The sequence below is a fragment of the Hylobates moloch genome, unplaced genomic scaffold (genome assembly GCF_009828535.3).
Source record: "Hylobates moloch isolate HMO894 unplaced genomic scaffold, HMol_V3 SCAFFOLD_11, whole genome shotgun sequence".
Classification (NCBI taxonomy): Eukaryota; Metazoa; Chordata; class Mammalia; order Primates; family Hylobatidae; genus Hylobates; species Hylobates moloch.
In genome coordinates, this window is record NW_026652286.1 from 61,947,024 (window position 1) to 61,966,268 (window position 19,245).

General features: G+C 36.2%; 1 protein-coding gene across 6 annotated transcripts in view; it reads left to right on the top strand.

The window, feature by feature from the left end:
- LOC116476797 (Putative N-acetylated-alpha-linked acidic dipeptidase) overlaps nucleotides 1-19,245 on the top strand; it is a 64,707-nt gene that overhangs the window by 15,930 nt on the left and 29,532 nt on the right. For all 6 annotated transcript variants that reach the window (XM_032167135.2, XM_032167136.2, XM_032167134.2 and 3 more), the window contains 4 exons: nucleotides 1,766-1,867; nucleotides 8,549-8,674; nucleotides 9,467-9,653; nucleotides 12,363-12,456. In XM_032167135.2, coding sequence (XP_032023026.1) covers nucleotides 1,766-1,867; nucleotides 8,549-8,674; nucleotides 9,467-9,653; nucleotides 12,363-12,456 — 509 coding nt within the window. The remainder of the gene's footprint in view (nucleotides 1-1,765; nucleotides 1,868-8,548; nucleotides 8,675-9,466; nucleotides 9,654-12,362; nucleotides 12,457-19,245) is intronic.

Below are 19,245 nucleotides of genomic sequence, written 5' to 3' on the forward strand. Positions count from 1 at the left end.
CACTAATTTTGCAATTTTAGTAGAGACAGGGTTTTCCCAGGTTAGCCAGGCTGGTCTTGAACTCCTGACCTCAGGTGATTCGCCTGCCTTCGCCTCCCAAAGTGCTGGTATTACAGGCATGAGCCACCACGCCCAGCCTGGCTTTAATTTTTATTTAAATTTTTGTTCAATATCATGTGTATGTTACATACCATGAATACAGTATTTGCAGGTGTAATTTTACTCTGTTCTTTCTGGTGGCTCTTTTCCATAGTACTTTGGAGGTGTTTGATGATTTTGTGGCTCTGAGTTCTTCTCCCTTAGAATTTGGGAATTATTTAAGGCTAAGTTGAAGGCTGACTTCTCCTGATCATTTGTCTTAGGCCCCAAGGAGCACTACAAACCTGGCACTGCTTTAAAATAAATACTTTAGCTTGAAGCATACTATATAAACAGTGAATGGAAATTTGTAGGGTTATGAATTATCTGGAACCCTTTTTTCCTGCTTTACCCTAAGTTGTTACTTTCCATGGAGCAAGTTTATTTTGAATTTATCCTTAACCCTGAAGGATATTGTTGTTCTTTTTTTTTTTGGTCACCCAGGCTGGAGTGCAGTGGCACGATCTCCACTCACTGCAAACTTGCTTCCCGGGTTCAAGTGATTCGCCTGTCTCAGCCTCCTGAGTAGTTGGGATTACAAGCACTCCTGCCTCAGCTGGGATTACAGGCACGTGCCACCATGCCCGGCTAATTTTTGTATTTTTAGTAGAGATGGGGTTTCACCATGTTGGTCAGGCTGGTCTCAAACTCCTGACCTCGTGATCTGCCCAACTTGGGCTCCCAAAGTGCTGGGATTACAGGCATGAGCCACGGCACCTGGCCAGGATATTGTTGTTCTTAGACCAGCTTTATGCACAGTCTTCTGCTAGATTCCATTATGTGAACCAGCTTTAAACTAACTCCTGAATCCTTTTCATGGGGCCATAGGCTTTGATAGATCCATCTAAGGCAAAGCCAACTTTCGTGCTACCTCTGAGGATTCTTGCTTTCATTTTATTTTTTTGCTTCTGAATATTTCTTAGTATTTTTTCCAATTTAATTATAAACTTAAAAAGACATATATTTGGTTCAGTGTTTTTCATTCTTTTCAGTGCATATGTTGTTCAGAGAATCTAGATACGGCCAGTTGTGGATTCCCCAACCATATACTTTTTTTTAAGTAAATTTTTTATTTGGGGATTAAAATTTTTCTCTAAAATCAAAAGCTAGTCCTTACAAGTTCTCTCAAGAAATTTAAGAGTTTAATTTACTTCTAACCTTCTGTGAAGCAACTACATATTTAGGCTTTTATTTACACTAGCTTAATATGTATGCCACTTACAAAAAATCAATTTCTAATTCTTCCTTCTATCAGTACACAGTTTACAGTATACAGTATTCCTTTTGGAAGAGTATCTTTTTACCTCTTCTGAGCTTTTCTTTCTATAGTACTTACTTATTTTATGATTGTTGTTTTTTGTTTGGTTGATTTTTAGTTATTGGTGGGGTTTTTTAGCTTTGTTTCCTTGAATAGATCTTACCATTTTGAGGACAGAATCTGTGATTTAATCATCTCATGAATTCCTCACAACTTCTAGCACAGTGCTGGGTATCTGACGTTATCATCAAAATCCTGAAGGATTCATTCACCCTCTACTGACAAAAGATAATATTCATTTTTTTGTGTTTGATTATAGTAGTCAAACTTTAACTGATTTATTTTGATTATAATATTTTATTTCTCTAGATTTTCAACACATCATTATTTGAACCACCTCCTCCGGGTTATGAAAATGTTTCGGATATTGTACCACCTTTCAGTGCTTTCTCTCCTCAAGGAATGCCAGAGGTAAAAACACAGTGCAACAAATAAAAATGACAAAAAGAAGCCTTCCTTCTCTTCATATGTTCAGCCGATAATTAAAGGGTCATAAAGGGACTTTTGATGTAATCCAATTCATTTTTTCCACATTTAATTAATGAGAATGTCTTAGTAAGAAGGAATATTGATTATATTTTATTAATGGTATTTTTAAAGATACAATTTACTGCAATGAGATGCACAAATCCAAATGCACATTTATTGATTTTTGACAAATGCCTACATCTGAGTGATCCAAATCCCATCAATGTACAGAATATTACCTTCACTCAGAAAGTTTCCTTATGCTTCTTCTTAATCAACTCTACATACCCCAGAGGATATCTTTCTTTGACATTTTTGCCACCATAAATTAGTTTTGCCTATTCTAATTTTTCATCTTTTTGTTCACTCTTGTGTTTTCCTTTGTTGAAAAGAGAGTCTTAATTTTGATATTGTCAAATTATTTTCCTTATGTTTTTGCATTTTGGGCCTTCTTTATTAATATTCTCCTTCTTTCTTATTTACAGTGATATAACTGCATGACTTACATATACCAAAAATTAACAATGCATTTTTATTTAAAAATAGTATTAATATTATCAGACTGAAGCGAAACATAAATGACCAAATAGTATATGATAGCAGAAAGTATAATGAATAAATTTAATTTAAAATAGCTAAAAAATATAAAATATACTTTAAAAATCTTAAATGAATGTGATCAATCGAAGAAGTTGAAGTGTGAAGTGTGAAATTGAAGAACACTGAAATGTACTGAGCAGTGAAAAGATTATGTATAAAAAAGCAGGTTGGCCAGGTGCGGAGGCAAGCAGATCACCTGAGGTCAGGAGTTCGAGATCAGCCTGGCCAACATGGGGAAACTCCGTCTCTATTAAAAATACAAAAAAATTAGCCAGATGCGGTGACACACACCTGTAGTCCCAGCTACTCCGGAGTCTGAGGCAGGAGAATGGCGTGAACCCGGGAGGCGTAGCTTGCAGTGAGCTGAGATTGCACTACTGCACTCCAGCCTAGGTGACAGAGCGAGACTCCATCTCAGAAAAACGAAACAAAACAAAACAAAACAAAAAACAGTTAAACTGTTTATGTTTCTGGATGAGAAGACATCATATTATAAGGAGAAAATTACACTTAGATTAGTTTGTAGGTTTACTACATACCCAATTAAAATCTTCCAAATAATTTTTGGACTTTGACATTACTATTAATCGTAAGAAAGAGTTGTAAAGACCATTGTCTCTTATTTCCTTCAAATAGACTTAAACTCTTCCAGATCAATGACTAAATACAAAGAGCACACATGTTGTATGGGTTTGCTGTTTATGTTCAAATATCAGATAAGTTTGCTGATTGGTGTTCCTCACTGGATCATCTGTAACCCAGCCAGTGGAGTGCTAATTCTTTCAAAACTATGTATGTCCGTATGTGTGTTTAAAACATTTCACGGGCCAGGCGCGGTGGCTCATGCCTGTAATCCCAGCACTCTGGGAGGCCGAGGTGGGCGGATCACGAGGTCAGGAGATTGAGATTGGCTAACACGGTGAAACCCCGTCTCTACTAAAAATAGAAAAAAATTAGCCGGGAGTGGTGGCGGGCGCCTGTAGTCCCAGCTAGTTGGGAGGCTGAGGCAGGAGAATGGCATGAACTTGGGAGGTGGAGCTTGCAGTGAGCCGAGATCGCGCCTCCTGACCTCAGGTGATCTGCCTGCCTCCGCACCTGGCCGACCAGTTTTTTGCATACATAATCTTTTCACTGCTCAATACATTTCAATGTTCTTCAGTTTCACACTTGACACTTCAACTTCTTCAATAGATCACATTCATTTAATATTTTTACAGTATATTTTATATTTTTTAGGTATTTTAAATTAAATTTACGCACTTAAGCCTGGGCGACAGAGCTAGACTCCGTCTCAAAAAAACAAAACAAAACAAAAATTCACGATCAGTAATCTTCGAATTTACGTCTGAATCCTGTGGAATATGAAATATGGGACTCTGCTTTATGCTATTTAAAATTAGCAATTTGCGATGTTCATAAAATATAGTCTATCTAGTGGTTCTCAAGCTTTCGTGTCTGTCACAATAATCTGGATGGCTTGTAAAACACAGATTCTAGTTTCCACTTCCTAAGTTTAATGGGGTGGAGCCTGAGAGTTTGTGTTTGTAACAAGCGTGATATTGTTTCTGAGGGTTTAAGGACCATCTTTGAGAATCACTGGTTTTGCCCCCCAATTCTATCTCTATAAATAAGAGTTAGGGAGATGGAAGCTTAAGGAAACAAAGAAAATTCTGGGCTAAGAGTGCAAGATTCTATTTATTCACAGTCATAGAACAATGGATGGTACAGTGTAAGCTGTACAAGAAGGTCTTTGTCTAAAAACAAAGCTCTTTTCTAACTAACAGTGACAACTTGCATTTGAGAAGTGCTGAGAGGAAATATCTGTCATACTTGTTTTCATTTCCAAAGTTTACTCTTATTTTTAAGCTAATATATTTTTCAGTTTTCTCTCCCTCATAGTTTGTTTTTTGAGGATTGCTGATATATCAAAAGACAGCCACATTTAGAGACATTTAAAGGTATTGCCTCCTCAAAGTTAGTTATCTTAAGGGTAAATTTCAAGTAGGATACTTACACTAAAAAAATTATTTTGCTGAAATCAAATTGGCTAATGACTTTGTAGCCACAGTTAAAATAGAATGAGTGTGCTCCAGAGAGGGCTAACAATGATAAATCAGACATATAGTGTTATTATAGTGTTATGATTAATAGTGCATTAATATTACATTGGTCGTAGGAAGAAATACAAGAGCTAAATATAATCCTTTTACAGAGGCAAAGATTCAAATGTCAGTTTCCCAATTAGACTTTCCTCATTTTATTTAATATTACACCCACTTAAGCTCTAGTTCACCATTTGTACACTCTATTTAAATGTTTTTTTTAAATTTTTTCTATACTACTTATCACCTTTTAATATAATGTATGCTTTGCTTAGTTATTAAATTTAATGCTCATTATCGTATTATCCCATCCACGTTATAGGAAATCCCCAACTTAAGGTGGCTACTTAAAATTTTTTGACTTTATGATGGTGCAATAGCCATACTCATTCAATACACTTCTCAACTTACCATGAGGTTATGTCTGGATAAACCCATTATAAATTGAAAATATCCTAAGTCAAAAACACACTTTAGACATACAATTATTTTCAACTTAGGTGAGTTTAATAAGACTTAATCCCATTGTGACTGAAGGAGGACCTGCAAGGATGTGGAGAAATAGGAACACTTCTACACTGTTGGTGGGACTGTAAACTAGCTCAACCATTGTGGAAGTCAGTGTGGCGATTCCTCAGGGATCTAGAACTAGAAATACCATTTGACCCAGCCATCCCATTACTGGGTATATGCCCAAAGGACTATAAATCATGCTGCTATAAAGACACATGCACACGTATGTTTATTGCGACACTATTCACAATAGCAAAGACTTGGAACCAGCCCAAATGTCCAATAACGATAGACTGGATTAAGAAAATGTGGCACATATACACCATGGAATACTATGCAGCCATAAAAAATGATGAGTTCATGTCCTTTGTAGGGACATGGATGAAACTAGAAAACATCATTCTCAGTCAACTATCGAAAGGACAAAAAACCAAACACCGCATGTTCTCACTCATAGGTGGGAACTGAACTATGAGAACTCATGGACATCGGAAGGGGAACATCACACTCCGGGGACTGTTGTGGGGTCGGGGGAGGGTGGAGGGACAGCATTAGGAGATACACCTAATGCTGAATGACGAGTTAATGGGTGCAGCAAACCAACATGGCACATGGATGCATATGTAACAAACCTGCACACTGTGCACATGCACCCTAAAACCTAAAGTATAATAATAAAAATAAAAAATAAAAAAAATAAAATTTAACATTACACTATTAAAAAAAAAAAGTTCCTTCAAGGGCAGAGATTTGTTTTATTACATAGGGCACTACCTAACACATAATAGATCTTCACCAGTTTGTCAAATGAATCCTAGAATCAGCTTGGAAACAATTCTATTTTAATATCTTATATATATATTTGTTGTGTACATGCTATGAAAAATGTAGTCAAAAAGGAAAACAATAACCAAAATAAAATGGTAGGATATTGGAAATCATCTGGGACAGGGGTTTCAAACTAGGGTGTGTAAAGACTTTCCAAAGGCAAGCATGACATGGTTTTAAAGAGATCAGTTTCCAGATCGTCAATTACCCTGTGCACTTTTTCATGGTATTGAAAGCCTGTCATGAGGTCCTGCTCCCTATTTACAAGCATTTTCATCTTATTTTATGAATGAAAAACATCTCCTACCCATTCTAAGTCAATATGAAGCATATATCTGTGTTGTAAAAATCTCTGGGGCTTCAAAAAAAGAGACAATTAGAAATATTGTTTTCAATGTTAAGATAGTGAATGGTTCTAATAGTTGGGTAACAAATTCTTAGCAATTCAAATAGTTTACAATTGAGCAAAATTAAAGGTAAACCCAATTGAGTTTCCAGCTAATATCATTAAAAGACACTTGTATGATAGATCAATTTGTGATTTTCAGATTATAACTTGAAAGAAGTTTAAATAAGTTAGTGACAATTCCATAACAAATCTTTCATTCCTATCCAAGTTTTCTCAGAACTTACTGTAAAAACAAGAAATGTAAATTGAACTGTTGTTGCTGATCCCTGTCTCATTCTAGCAATAATTTGTTCACCCACTGAACAAATGTGTTAAGATAATGCTTCACTGTCCCATTCATTGCATTAAAAGATATATTTCTAATCAAATTTTATGGGTATGCATTATTTATAAGAATTGCAATGATGTTGTTAGACTTAATTTGATACTACTAGTAATTATAATTATAACTTACTTTTTTTTTTTTTTGAGACCAAGTCTTACTCTGTCGCCCAGGCTGGAGTGCAGTGGTATGATCTCGGCTCACTGAAACCTCCACCTCCTGGTGTTCAAGCAATTCTCGTTCCTCAGCCCCCGAGTAGCTGGGATTACAGGCGTGTGCCACCACGCCCAGCTGATTTTTGTGTTTTTAGTAGAGATGGGTTTTCGCTATGTTGGCCAGGCTGGTCTTGAACTCCTAACCTCAAGTGATCTGCCCACTCCAGCCTCCCAAAGTGCTGGGATTACAGGCTGGGATTACAGCTGTTTCTAAACACAATCTGTCACAAAAATAAATATTTTTTAAAAATTGACATATAGACACACTGATTCAAGGAAATTTGACAGTGATTAATAAAAGACTTTCAAGCATACCCATATTTAAGGTAATAGATTCTAAATTGAAATTTAGAATGCTAGTTGACAATTGTGGAGTGTTCTCTTGGGATCAACATCTGTGAAAAGCAGAGCTGGAGTAGGCAGAGGGAGAAGTCACCCTGCAATGCCAGCTGAAAGATAGCCTTGGCTAAGCCTATAAGGAGGTCTGGAAAAGTTTCTCAGAACTGTCCTACGTTAGACTGAGATGTCCAGGTCTCTGTACCCTCACATCAATCCGTCACTGAATGTGTGGCATTCTAGGAAGGGACATGACCTTGAGCAAGGGGGCTGTCTGCAGCTGAGGCAATCCTTGAAGGGGCTGACAGATGAAGATTGTCTGCAGAGAGCCTTCCCTGCAGCTGGAGCAAAAAGTCCTTCATTGACCATGAATCTGAACAGCTCATCCGGTGCCCAGCACAAATATATTTTACTTTAGAGTAAAATTCTGTGGGGGAGGATGGACAATATACAAGTTCAAGAAAAAAAAAAGAGATGACAAAGTTTTGACTGTAAAGAAGAGCATGTTCAAGTATTTTTTAAAATTGATGATGTCGAATAGTAAATAAATACAGTATTTAAATTCCTTTGGATCAATATAAAAGTTGTATACAATTTCTTCTAAAAATGTTAATATTTATAGTAAGCTAGATATTGCATGCTTTGCAGCTACTTAAAGGTATGATAAAAAATTTTAAATTTTAGATGAAGTGGTACATTATCAAAATTAATTTAGGGAATAGGTGAGCAAAAAAGGTTGGAAGATCACTGATTTAATCTAGCAGGTCATTTAGCCAATGAGAATATCGAGACTCAAATATGTTATAAGATTTGCACATAATCACATTAATGATTGAAATCAGACCTGTAAAATAGTGATGTTACCTGTGCATTTTTCCTTACTTGGTAGTTGTTAAGAACCATTAAGCTACTCCCTGTGAACACACACTGAAGAGAGAAAAGGTCTCATTAAGGGCTTCTTAGCCTAGGGTATCTGGACCCCTTCAAGTTGCGTGCAGCAATGTGTATACATATATGCTTTTCTGTGGGGGGGTGCTTCTGTAGCTTCAGCTTCATAGCCACTAAATATGGGACAAATACAAACAAATATTACTTAATTCATGTGCTTCTAGCCCATCTAATTCCATTCTCAATTTAAATTCATTTTCCCCTTGAATCTCTTCTTCGGAGCTCATGCATTTCTGACCCTCTTGTGTGCTCTGACCTCTTCCCTCTTTCAAAAATGTCCAACAGTTCCCATGCAGAAAAACCTCCTTGTTTTACATCTGACTTATATTAAGTCATTCCTGATCTCAACAGGGTGATCTAGTGTATGTTAACTATGCACGAACTGAAGACTTCTTTAAATTGGAACGGGACATGAAAATCAATTGCTCTGGGAAAATTGTAATTGCCAGATATGGGAAAGTTTTCAGAGGAAATAAGGTAAGGTAAAAATTATCTCTTTTTTTTCTCTCCCCCAATATAAAAAGTTATAGTGGGTTTTACATGTGTAGAATCATTTTCTTAAAACTTTGTGAATACCATGATTTTCTTGTATTCTGTGACGTGCCCACCTTACAGAGAGGATACATTTACCAGGTTATATCCCGGGGTTAAATTTGGTCATTGGAATTTGGCCAGTGTAGATGGTTAGAGTGAACAGAACAAATTTTTCTGTGCTTACAGGTTATGGCTGTGGCCACAAAGAAGCATGCACTGGGTTTATTATTAACTTTCAGTATCTTTGTTTTAAATATTTTTCTACAAAAATATTTACTAAATTAAATTGTAGTATGAATTGTTATAAATAATGAGGGAAAACAATTTACACATAGCAAATTTAAAAATTACTGTCATTTGATTTGTTAATAAATATATTTTCTCTTTAGTGGGAAATTAAATTTTAAAAAATTCCCTTTCGACTGTAGAACAAATAGGAATTTGGCCTATGGGGACTACTTGCTTATTATATTTCTAAGCTAGTGGAAGAAAATAGCAAATACTCACTACCACTAATAAGAACATTTCCAAATCTGATGCTCTGAGGATTTTTGGAGCTTATAGTAGCAAAAAGAAAAGGGAAATTCTCTCTGAGATGTCCTTTGTTGTAGGCCTAATGACAAAAGGTTGAAGATAAAGTTCTACTACTCATTTAAGTGTAATATTGAAAATTGATATTACCGAATCAGGAACAACCAATTTAAAATAAGGAAAGAAAGACACTGTGTTTTCTAGGTTAAAAATGCCCAGCTGGCAGGGGCCAAAGGAGTCATTCTCTACTCAGACCCTGCTGACTACTTTGCTCCTGGGGTGAAGTCCTATCCAGATGGTTGGAATCTTCCTGGAGGTGGTGTCCAGCGTGGAAATATCCTAAATCTGAATGGTGCAGGAGACCCTCTCACACCAGGTTACCCAGCAAATGGTGAGTGATCAGTCCTTGAATATCATAGGAAACTTAACATTTGAAAGAGACTTAATTAAAGAATTTCCTTTGGCACAATGGACTAAGCATGTCTTTTTTTATTCTCTTTGCATTTAAGAATGAAAGAATTTTGAACTCTAAAATGATTGGTTCAGTCCCCTACCCCATTATTTTGAAACTTGGGCCTGGTGGGCTTTCAAATTCAGACTTTTTCAGCTGTTTAAAAAACATTATGGTGTTACACATATACCATAACTTGCATAACAGTGACATAGGGGGCTGGGACAGAATATGGGGAAAAAGCATATAAATTTTTTGCTGCAGAGTGTAAGTTGGGGGCGGGGAATAAGGAATATAAACAGACATGTCTACTCAAGTCGAATTTTGCTTTCAAATGAGTTCAGGTCAGATCAGGTTTTGCTGTTAAATAAATTCCCCCCAGATTTACAGATTTCGCAGTGTGGGTAAGGGATAGGAGAGCAGAAGTTCCATAAACTTTTTAAATGGCCAATTTAGGATATAGAGCCCAGGAAATGCATATTGCTTCATTGCTGTAAGATAACAGAGATAACTTTCAAAGAGTGTTTTCCTAAATGCCAGCATTTTACTTGCATTAACAACCCTAAAGCTAGGGGGTGTTATTATCTCTTATTTGACAGGGAGGAAAGTGAGACTAGAAGTCAGCCCAAGATCACCCCTCCTCTGAATGAGCAGTTGGATTCAAATTCAGGCAGTCTGGCTCACAGAGTCCACATACTAGTCTTATGCTGAAAGGTTCCCCTGTAAAACATTAACAAAGGGAGCTAATTTATTTTGAATGTGCTCAACTATTTGATGATGTTTACAAAAATCTGTGATCATTAAGTTTGTGTGGTTTAAAGCTAACTAAATTTTTAAAACTTGTATAAAATACTTTGCCAAGTTTTCTGTGACATTTATGTCTTCATCTGGTTTTACTCTTAAATTGTAGACTCCTGTAAAGATTACGTATTTTTTTTTTTTTTGGCTTTGTAAATCTTCTTAGAACATAATACATTGTCAGAATTATTTTTCTTTTTTAAAAAATGATACTTTACCCTATAGTAAAATTACATAAATCTACCTGAACTTTATTTGCTCCACCTTTTTATTTCCAAGTTTTAAAAAATGCAGCTTAGCCTAAGCTTTATTAGTTATGCAAAGTCAAAATAATGAAAATAAAATGAGATTAACTGGAATGTTTCTGTTGATTTTCTTCAAACTTGAATGATGGTATTTTAGGGGGAAAATTATGTTATTTCTATGGGGCTAATGTTTATTGAATTATTTTTTGTGCCCCATACCTTTTTATTTTCCTTCTAATTTTACTTTTTATTATGGCATAATTCTAACATATACGAAAGTAGAGACAGTTATCAACATGTTGTCAATCTTGTTTTATTTGTTTATCACTCCAATTTTGTTGCTATTATTCTAGAGAATTTGAAAACAAATCTCACACAACATATCATTATGTCATTTTACCCATAAAAACAAGGATTTTTAGTTACCTAAGTTTCTTATTAGATTGTTTTAAAAACAGAAAAAAATGGAAAAACAGCTCTAATTTTTCTTAAATCTGAAGAAATGATAGAATGGGTGTGCTTATTTTGAGGTAGAGTTTACATGCAATAAAATACATAGATCTCAAGAGTTCAGTTCAATAAATTTTGCAAATTGCATGTGTTGATGTCGCTTAAAATAGGATATAAGGCCATTTCCATCACTCTGGAAAGTTCTTTTGTACCCCTTTCTGGTCAATTTTCTCTGTGTCCCCTAGAAGCAATCACTTTCTAATATCTAGCATCGTGTATTCGTTTGCCTGGGTTTGAACTTCAAGTAAGTGGAATCAAACAGATTTTTTTTTAAAGCCTTGCTTATTTCAATGTAGTAATTTGAGATTTTTCCATCATATTGTATGTATTAGTTTTTTTCTTTTGATGATTGAGTAGCATTTCATTGTGGGATTATACTATGGATTGTTTATTCATTCTTCTGTTGTTAGAAACCTGGACTTTGTCTAATATTTGGCTAATATAAATGTGGCTGTTATGAACAATTTTGTACACGTCTTCTTGTGGGCATGTGCTCATCTTTCTAGAGTAAATACCCAGAAGTGGAATTGCTGTGCCATAGTGCACATTTCTGCTTGACATTGCTTTTTAAAAGAGTTACCTTTTTTTTTCTTTTTTTTTTTTTGAGACGGAGTCTCGCTCTATCGCCCAGGCTGGAGTGCAGTGGCACAATCTCGGCTCACTGCAAGCTCCGCCTCCCGGGTTCACGCCATTCTCCTGCCTCAGCCTCCGAGTAACTGGGACTACAGGCGCCCGCCAACACGCCCGGCTAATTTTTTGTATTTTTAGTAGAGACGGGGTTTCACCGTGGTCTCGATCTCCTGACCTCGTCATCCACCTGCCTTGGCCTCCGAAAGTGCTGGGATTACAAGCGTGAGCCACCAAAAAAAAAAAAAAAAAAAAAAAAAAAAGAGTTACCTTAAGTGATTGTATAATTTTAGACTATGTATGAGGATTTCAGTTGCTCCGCATTCCCGCTAACATTTGAATTGTTAATCTGTTTTACTTTAACAATTCTAGCAAATGTGAAATTAGAATGTATTTAATGTGATTTATAGAGACCATTTGAATGAAACTGAGTTTTTACTGGAAATACGGCAATTTTTTTTTTTTTCAGAATATGCTTATAGGCGTGGAATTGCAGAGGCTGTTGGTCTTCCAAGTATTCCTGTTCATCCAATTGGATACTATGATGCACAGAAGCTCCTAGAGTAAGTTTGTGAGAAACAACGGATGGCTATTTGGGTAATTTTCAGTATTGACAGTTTTCAAATATTAGGCTTTTATCTCCATTTTTTAGTAGTTAAATTTGCCAACATGGGTGCTGCTTGTAATTTTATCACTATAAAATAGAATAGTGGTTCTGTTCTGGAATTTAGTATGTACATGAGTATCTAGTGTATGACAGCCATGAAAATGAACCTTTCAGATATTTCACTGCAGGGAGCCTAATTGGTCAATTGCTCCAGACACTGTGCTTTGAAACCCCACTATATTTGTGTCAAGACCATGCTTCCTGTAGGTGTTCTCGGGCAATGACTCAGTGTGGCAGGGATACTACTACAGGCCTGTTTCTGGAAGGCACTGGACTCCCCTGATGCAAAACTTTGGCCCAGGGACTCCCTGATAGCCTCGCTTAAATAGATGCTGCACCCGACACTCTTTCTTTTCCTCCTCCCTTTTTCCTTTATTCAATATTAGACCTACCTGGCAGTCTAAGGACTTTCTCAGGGTTTCCTAGCTCTCTCCTCATTTTCCACACATGCTTTTCCCTAGGAAATCTCTTACTCATGTATTCCTCTTACTGTCTACATCTGGGAGGACCCAGAATAACATACTATAGAGCAACTTCCATTTTGTTTTTATCTCTATTCTTCTTCCCCTTCTGCTTTCATTATTGAAACTTTCCCAGATTTGTTCTGCTTAACCTGGCATTGGAACTGTTTCCTCTTCCCTGTGCTGCTTTCTCCCATCGCCATGTCCTTTTTTTTTTTTTTTTTTTTTTGAGACAGAGTCTCACTCTGTTGCCCAGGCTGGAGTGCAATGGTGTGATCTCGGCTCACTGCAACCCCCGCCTCCCGGGTTCAAGTGATTCTCCGCCTCAGCCTCCTGAGTAGCTGAGATTACAAGTGCCCATCACTATGCCTGGCTGATTTTTGTATTTTTAGTAGAGAAGGGGTTTCACAATGCTGATCAGGCTGGTCTCGAACTCCTGACCTCAGATGATCCGCCCGCCTTGGCCTCCCAAGTGCTGGGATTACAGGCATGAGTCACTGCGCCCAGCCACCATTATTCTTTAGAGGTGAGAGAACACTGGCTTTTCTAAAAAGTGAAATTGATAGAGACCAAAGCGTCTGGCCAGGTAGTCCCTTTTCTTCTTTGAGTTCAAGCCTTTCTTAATCATTTTATTCCACTATCTATAAGGAAGCACTTTTTGACCAAGGGCAAGGCACTCATTTTTAGAGGTGAGGAGGCTGACATCTGGGGAGTAGGACACATCTGTTCAATTTAAGGGCAGATTAAGAAAGTACCCTGGTCTTTCTTCCTTGGGGCTATAAGATTTACTACATTGCTTAAGATTCAGGACCAGGCACAACTTTTGATAGCACCATAGACTATGCATTTGCCTAAAAATATGTATAAATAAAGACTACGTATTCATGATATTTAAAAGATAAAAGTGATTTTAGCATTATTTGTAATAGTGGAAAACTGTAGACAACACAAATCTTCAACAATTTATATGTACTCAAATAATACATTAATGACTATGATAGTAAATGAAGTGATTAAAAGATATTTATATGTTGTAGCAGAATAATTAATAATATAGAAAAACGCTTATGATATACTATTAAGTGAAGAAAAGCAAATTTTCAAAACTATATATGTATATAGTATTATCTCAGTTATATAAAAAATTAAAACATGGGGCTGGGCGCAGTGGCTCACGGTTGTAATCCCAGCGGCTCACGGTTGTAATCCCAGCACTTTGGGAGGCCGAGGCGAGCGGATCATGAGGTCAAGAGATGGAGACCATCCTGGCCAACATGTTGAAACCCCGTCTGTACTAAAAATACAAAAATTAGCTGGGCATGGTGGTGTGTGCCTGTAGTCCCAGCTACTCGGGAGGCTGAGGCAGAAGAATCACTTGAACCTGGGAGGCAGAGGTTGCGGTGAGCCAAGATCGCGCCACTGCACTCCAGCATGGGCGACAGAGTGAGACTCCGTCTCAAAAAAAAAAAAAAATTAAAACATGCACCTGTATTATGTTTGTAATTAGAAAAGAGGGATGCATGATATCATGGAATTAGATGTGAGATTTATATAAACATCTATGATTTGGTCTGGTTTACTAGGTCAATATCAGCTGTGCGCTGATTGTGTAATAGAATTATCTGATTGATTGAAAAATAACAAACGCAATTCATCTAACATCACTGTGTCAGCCTCTGTAAGCCATTTTACAAATACAATCATTGTTAATAACATAACCTTCATGGAAAAGTGCATTTTATATTCAAAATTTCATAATTAAAAATAGACACTCTATTTATCCACCCATACTTTCTAAGCCATAATGAAACAGTCCATATAAGTGGAATTTAGTTTTAAAAAATTGTTTAAAATAACATATGGTTTGTTTATGAATTTCACTGTGAAAATTTACTCTCTTTGCACACGTACCTTGGGAGTGTGCCAAGATACTCAATTCTCAGGTTCTCTCAAGTGGTTAGCAGTTTAGCGTTGTGCACTAATTAGAAAAGACTGTTTTATAAATGGAATATATCATGAAATAAAAGTTTATTAATAAATGTATGAGTAAACAAGAAGAGATATAAAGTCATATAATGGCCCAAGAATGCTGAGAACTTAAATAAAAAGTTGATGAAATGTGAGTGATGGTAAAAACTTCATGTTGTCTTGAGTGGGAAAGAAAGGGGACACCATATATATTGTTTCCTATTTTTCTTTACATGTATACTGAACACAGTGTGATTATGTGGTTTTAAGTTGCCTTCTACAGTAACTTCTAGGACGATAATTATAGTGCCAACAGTAACAGTAATAGCATGTATCCTGCATGGAGTGCTAATTACGCTTTAGCACTTACTGTTGTGCTAAATGCTTTACATACATCTCCTCAATTAACTATAAAACAACAATATGAGTTAGTATTGTGATACTCATTTTAACCAATGTTCAGAGAGTAAGTGAGAGAGCTGGGGCCCTAATTCATGTCTCATGCAAAAGACACTTTGGTAAACACTACTTACTCTCTACTCAATGACACAAGCATTTAGTAGCCACCTCTATTGATTATGGTGTTGTCTCATTCTTATGCCTCTGCTCGGGAGACTTTTAATGGCTTCTCACAGAAACATGTATAGAATGACTTTTATATTTCAGACACTGCAGTAAAAGTAGGAATTAGGTAAAAGTCAGTAGTAATGTCCTCCCTTGTATTCTTGATTTTAGTAATTACTTTTTAAACTTGGTCAGTTTAACTAATGGTTTGCTAATTTTGCTGATCTTTTTAAAGAATCACCCTTGGTTTCATTGATTTTCTCTATTTATTTTATTATTTATCTTTCAATCTTTGTAATTTCCTTTCTTATGCTTTATGAGTTTAGTTTAGTTTTCTTCGTCCAGTTTCTTAAGGTGAAAACTTAGCTTACTGATTTGAGATTCTTTCTATATAGGTTTTTACAGCTATGTATTTTCGTTTAAGCACTGCTTTTGCTGCATCTCATAAGTATTGGTATGTTGTGTCTTCATTTTCATTCATCTCAAAGCATTTTTAAATTGTATTTGCAAGTTCTTCTTTGACCCATTGGTTATTTAGGAGTTAGTTGTTTAATTTCCATATATTTGTGAATTTCCTAAATTTACTTTTGTTATTTATTGCTAAATTCCTTTTATTGTGGGTGGATTACTAAAAGAAGTATATGAGTAATAAAATGATTGTATAATTTCAACCTTTTAAATTTATCCAGACGTTTTACAGCCATGATTTATTATGAAAAATGCTCCATGTGCACTTGAGTTACACTGTTTTTCAATTTCTTTCTCAAGGAATCTTAGTCATTTTATATCCCAGCCAGAATAGTCATCATGCCTTACACTTGCTCTATGCTTGCCTGCCTCTGTGCCTGGAAGTCTCTTCGCCCTCATTTTTCCATGCCCGGCCCTTATTCATCTTTAAAATCCAGATCAAGCGAAACCTCTTTAGAAAGTAATTGCTGATCTCATAAGCTGATTCAAGCTTTCTTTTGTCCAAATTTTTTAGAACTTTACCTTTGCTCTGTCAAGTTCTGTTTTATATTATGATTGGTTTTATATGTATTTTCTTCTGAGTGATTTATAAACTCTTTGTTGGAAAGACTGAGTCTTGTATATATTTATATTTTTTAGTGACTAAAACACAGTGCCTTAAACATAGTAGACAACAAGTCTTCTCCAAATGGTCAAATCAAAATTAATATGCTACAAGATACAGAAATATAAACTCAATACTGTCTATACATTAATTACTGGGCATCTACCATCTACCAAACATGTTCAGAGACATTTTCCAACATTTATTTGGACTTTCTAATATTTTTGTGTTTGAAATTTTAATGTTCAACTTTTAAATATTTGTGGAATTTATTTTTTATTTATAAAGTGAGAAAATAACCTAAAGAGATTTATACCTCAGTAACATTTTTCAACTGAAACTTCTCCATGAATGTGCATTATTTTTTGCATGGGTATGTTAGATTCTTATATATAACTATTATTATGTTCTCTTCTAGTCATTTGTTTACCTGTCCCTGTGGGGACACTGTAATCGTGGCTTTATATTGTATTGTTTTATGGGAATATGGACTATTAATTTTTATACTGAAAAGGAAATACATTTACAAAGTTCACAATTCAAAGGGATTTATAGTAAAGTTTTCCTCTCATCCATGTACACCCCCAAAGCAACCGATGTTATTAGTGTATAGTATATTAGCATAGCTGTCTGCTGCAGAGAGAGGTCCTGGAAAAAGTGTGTTGCTGGTCCACTGCAAAATGCAGAGAGTTTTATAGATGAGCTGGTGAAGAGGCAGTGTCTGATTTATATAAGTCACGGACAAACTGGTTAGACCAGGTGCGCCATTTGCATAGGGTGTGAATTTCTGGTGGCCCCACCCTAATCTTTTATTATTCAGGTGAGTTCTCTCCCTGAGCTGCGCCATATTGCTATTTCTCTGTTACTGGGCATGAGGTAACAAAAACATGGAAGATGGACCCTCCATGTGTACATGACTGGCCCCCAGGTAGCCTTTTTTTTCTTTTGTTTTTTTTTTGAGACTGAGTTTTGCTCTTTTTGCCCAGGCTGGAGTGCAATGATGTGATCTCGCCTCACCGCAATCTCTACCACCCAGGTTCAAGTGATTCTCCTGCCTCAGCCTCCCAAATAGCTGGGATTACAGGCATGTGCCACCATGCCCGGCTCATTTTTTGTATTTTTTTTTTTTTTTTTAGTAGAGACAGGGTTTATCCATGTTGGTCAGGCTGATCTCGAACTCCTGACCTCAGGTGATCCGCTTGCCTCAGCCTCCCAAAGTGCTGGAATTACAGGCGTGAGCCACCACGCCTGGCCCCAGGTAGCCCTTTTCTATTGGCACAGCTGCCAGCATTCCCCCACACTTTCAGCTTACTAATCTATGTTTGCAGCTCGATTTTTCCGGCTGCTTTTTGTTAGAAAAAAAAAATAATGTCTTGGGCTGCTTTTTGTTAGAAGGGAAGCTCTGCCGAGGACTCTGTTGCCCCCATTATCTGCTTACTAAATTTCTTTCTACCTCCTGTATCAATATTTTATGTCTAATTAAGTATATGTATATTCTTTACTTGCCTTTTGCAAATTTTCTGTATATTTAATACCCTGCTGTTTTGACTAAGTATTATGCTTTCTACCAATGTAAAATGCCTCTTCATGTTGCTTGATGCTTTATACGTGACATTTTATGGTAAATAGTTTAAATAAATTTTATAATACATTACTTGAAATTCTGTTTAGTATCCAAACTCCTTAGTGAAAAAGGGAAAAAAGAGAGGGATTATTTACACTTTGATAGAGCATTTTAAAATGAGATATTAATTCTAATGAATTTTCCATGAGAAAGTGATCTTACTGATTGTTTTCTTATTGCGTGTGCAGTAGATTCTAGGTTAAGTTGAGCTGTTCATATTTCCTCAAACACGTAGACAAGGAACAAGCACCCGTGTACAGGCACAGAAGAAAACAGGACACGGCAGAGCGTGCTCCACCACACAGCCTGGAGGGCATGAGGGTGCGTGACCACAGGGAAAGCCATAAAGGACAGATTGAAATTCTCCACTTCCGATTTCATAACTAAACATCTCAGTATAATATCAGATAATGACATTTATTTTTCCAGGCCATTATTAAGTGGAGCTGGGTTTAAGGTTTGGAATATTCATTTAACGGGAACAAAATGCCCATGGTAGGCCCAAAGAAGTCTGTTTTTGCCTCACAGCTGGGTTTTCATAAAAATATAGTTACAATTAAGGTAGAGACTATTCAGTTTGAACGTTCAGTCTCTTAAGTTTGTCTGGAAACACATTCGTCTCTCTATAGCTATTTAGTAAAAGTATATGTTTTACGTGCTCAAATCAAGAATAAGTTAATCCATCATCTTAATACAGTAAAGGCAGATACGTTGAAGTGAAACTACAAGAACCCCACCATTTCATAAACATTATCATGTTTTCTTTCTCAGTCACCTGCTGAAAGATAACCAGGGACCATGGCATATACTGGATGCTTTGCCTGAATCTTTATTTCTGAATTTTAAAAAATAATGTGAAGCTTTTAGGGGCCTCTGAAATGAAATCTTTTCTTTTAATCCTCCTGTCTTCTTAGTAGGTGTGTATGAAAGTACTTTGTAAAAAATAACTATATACCAGTGAGACAACAGTGGAAAATTTCAGAGAGTTAGACATCA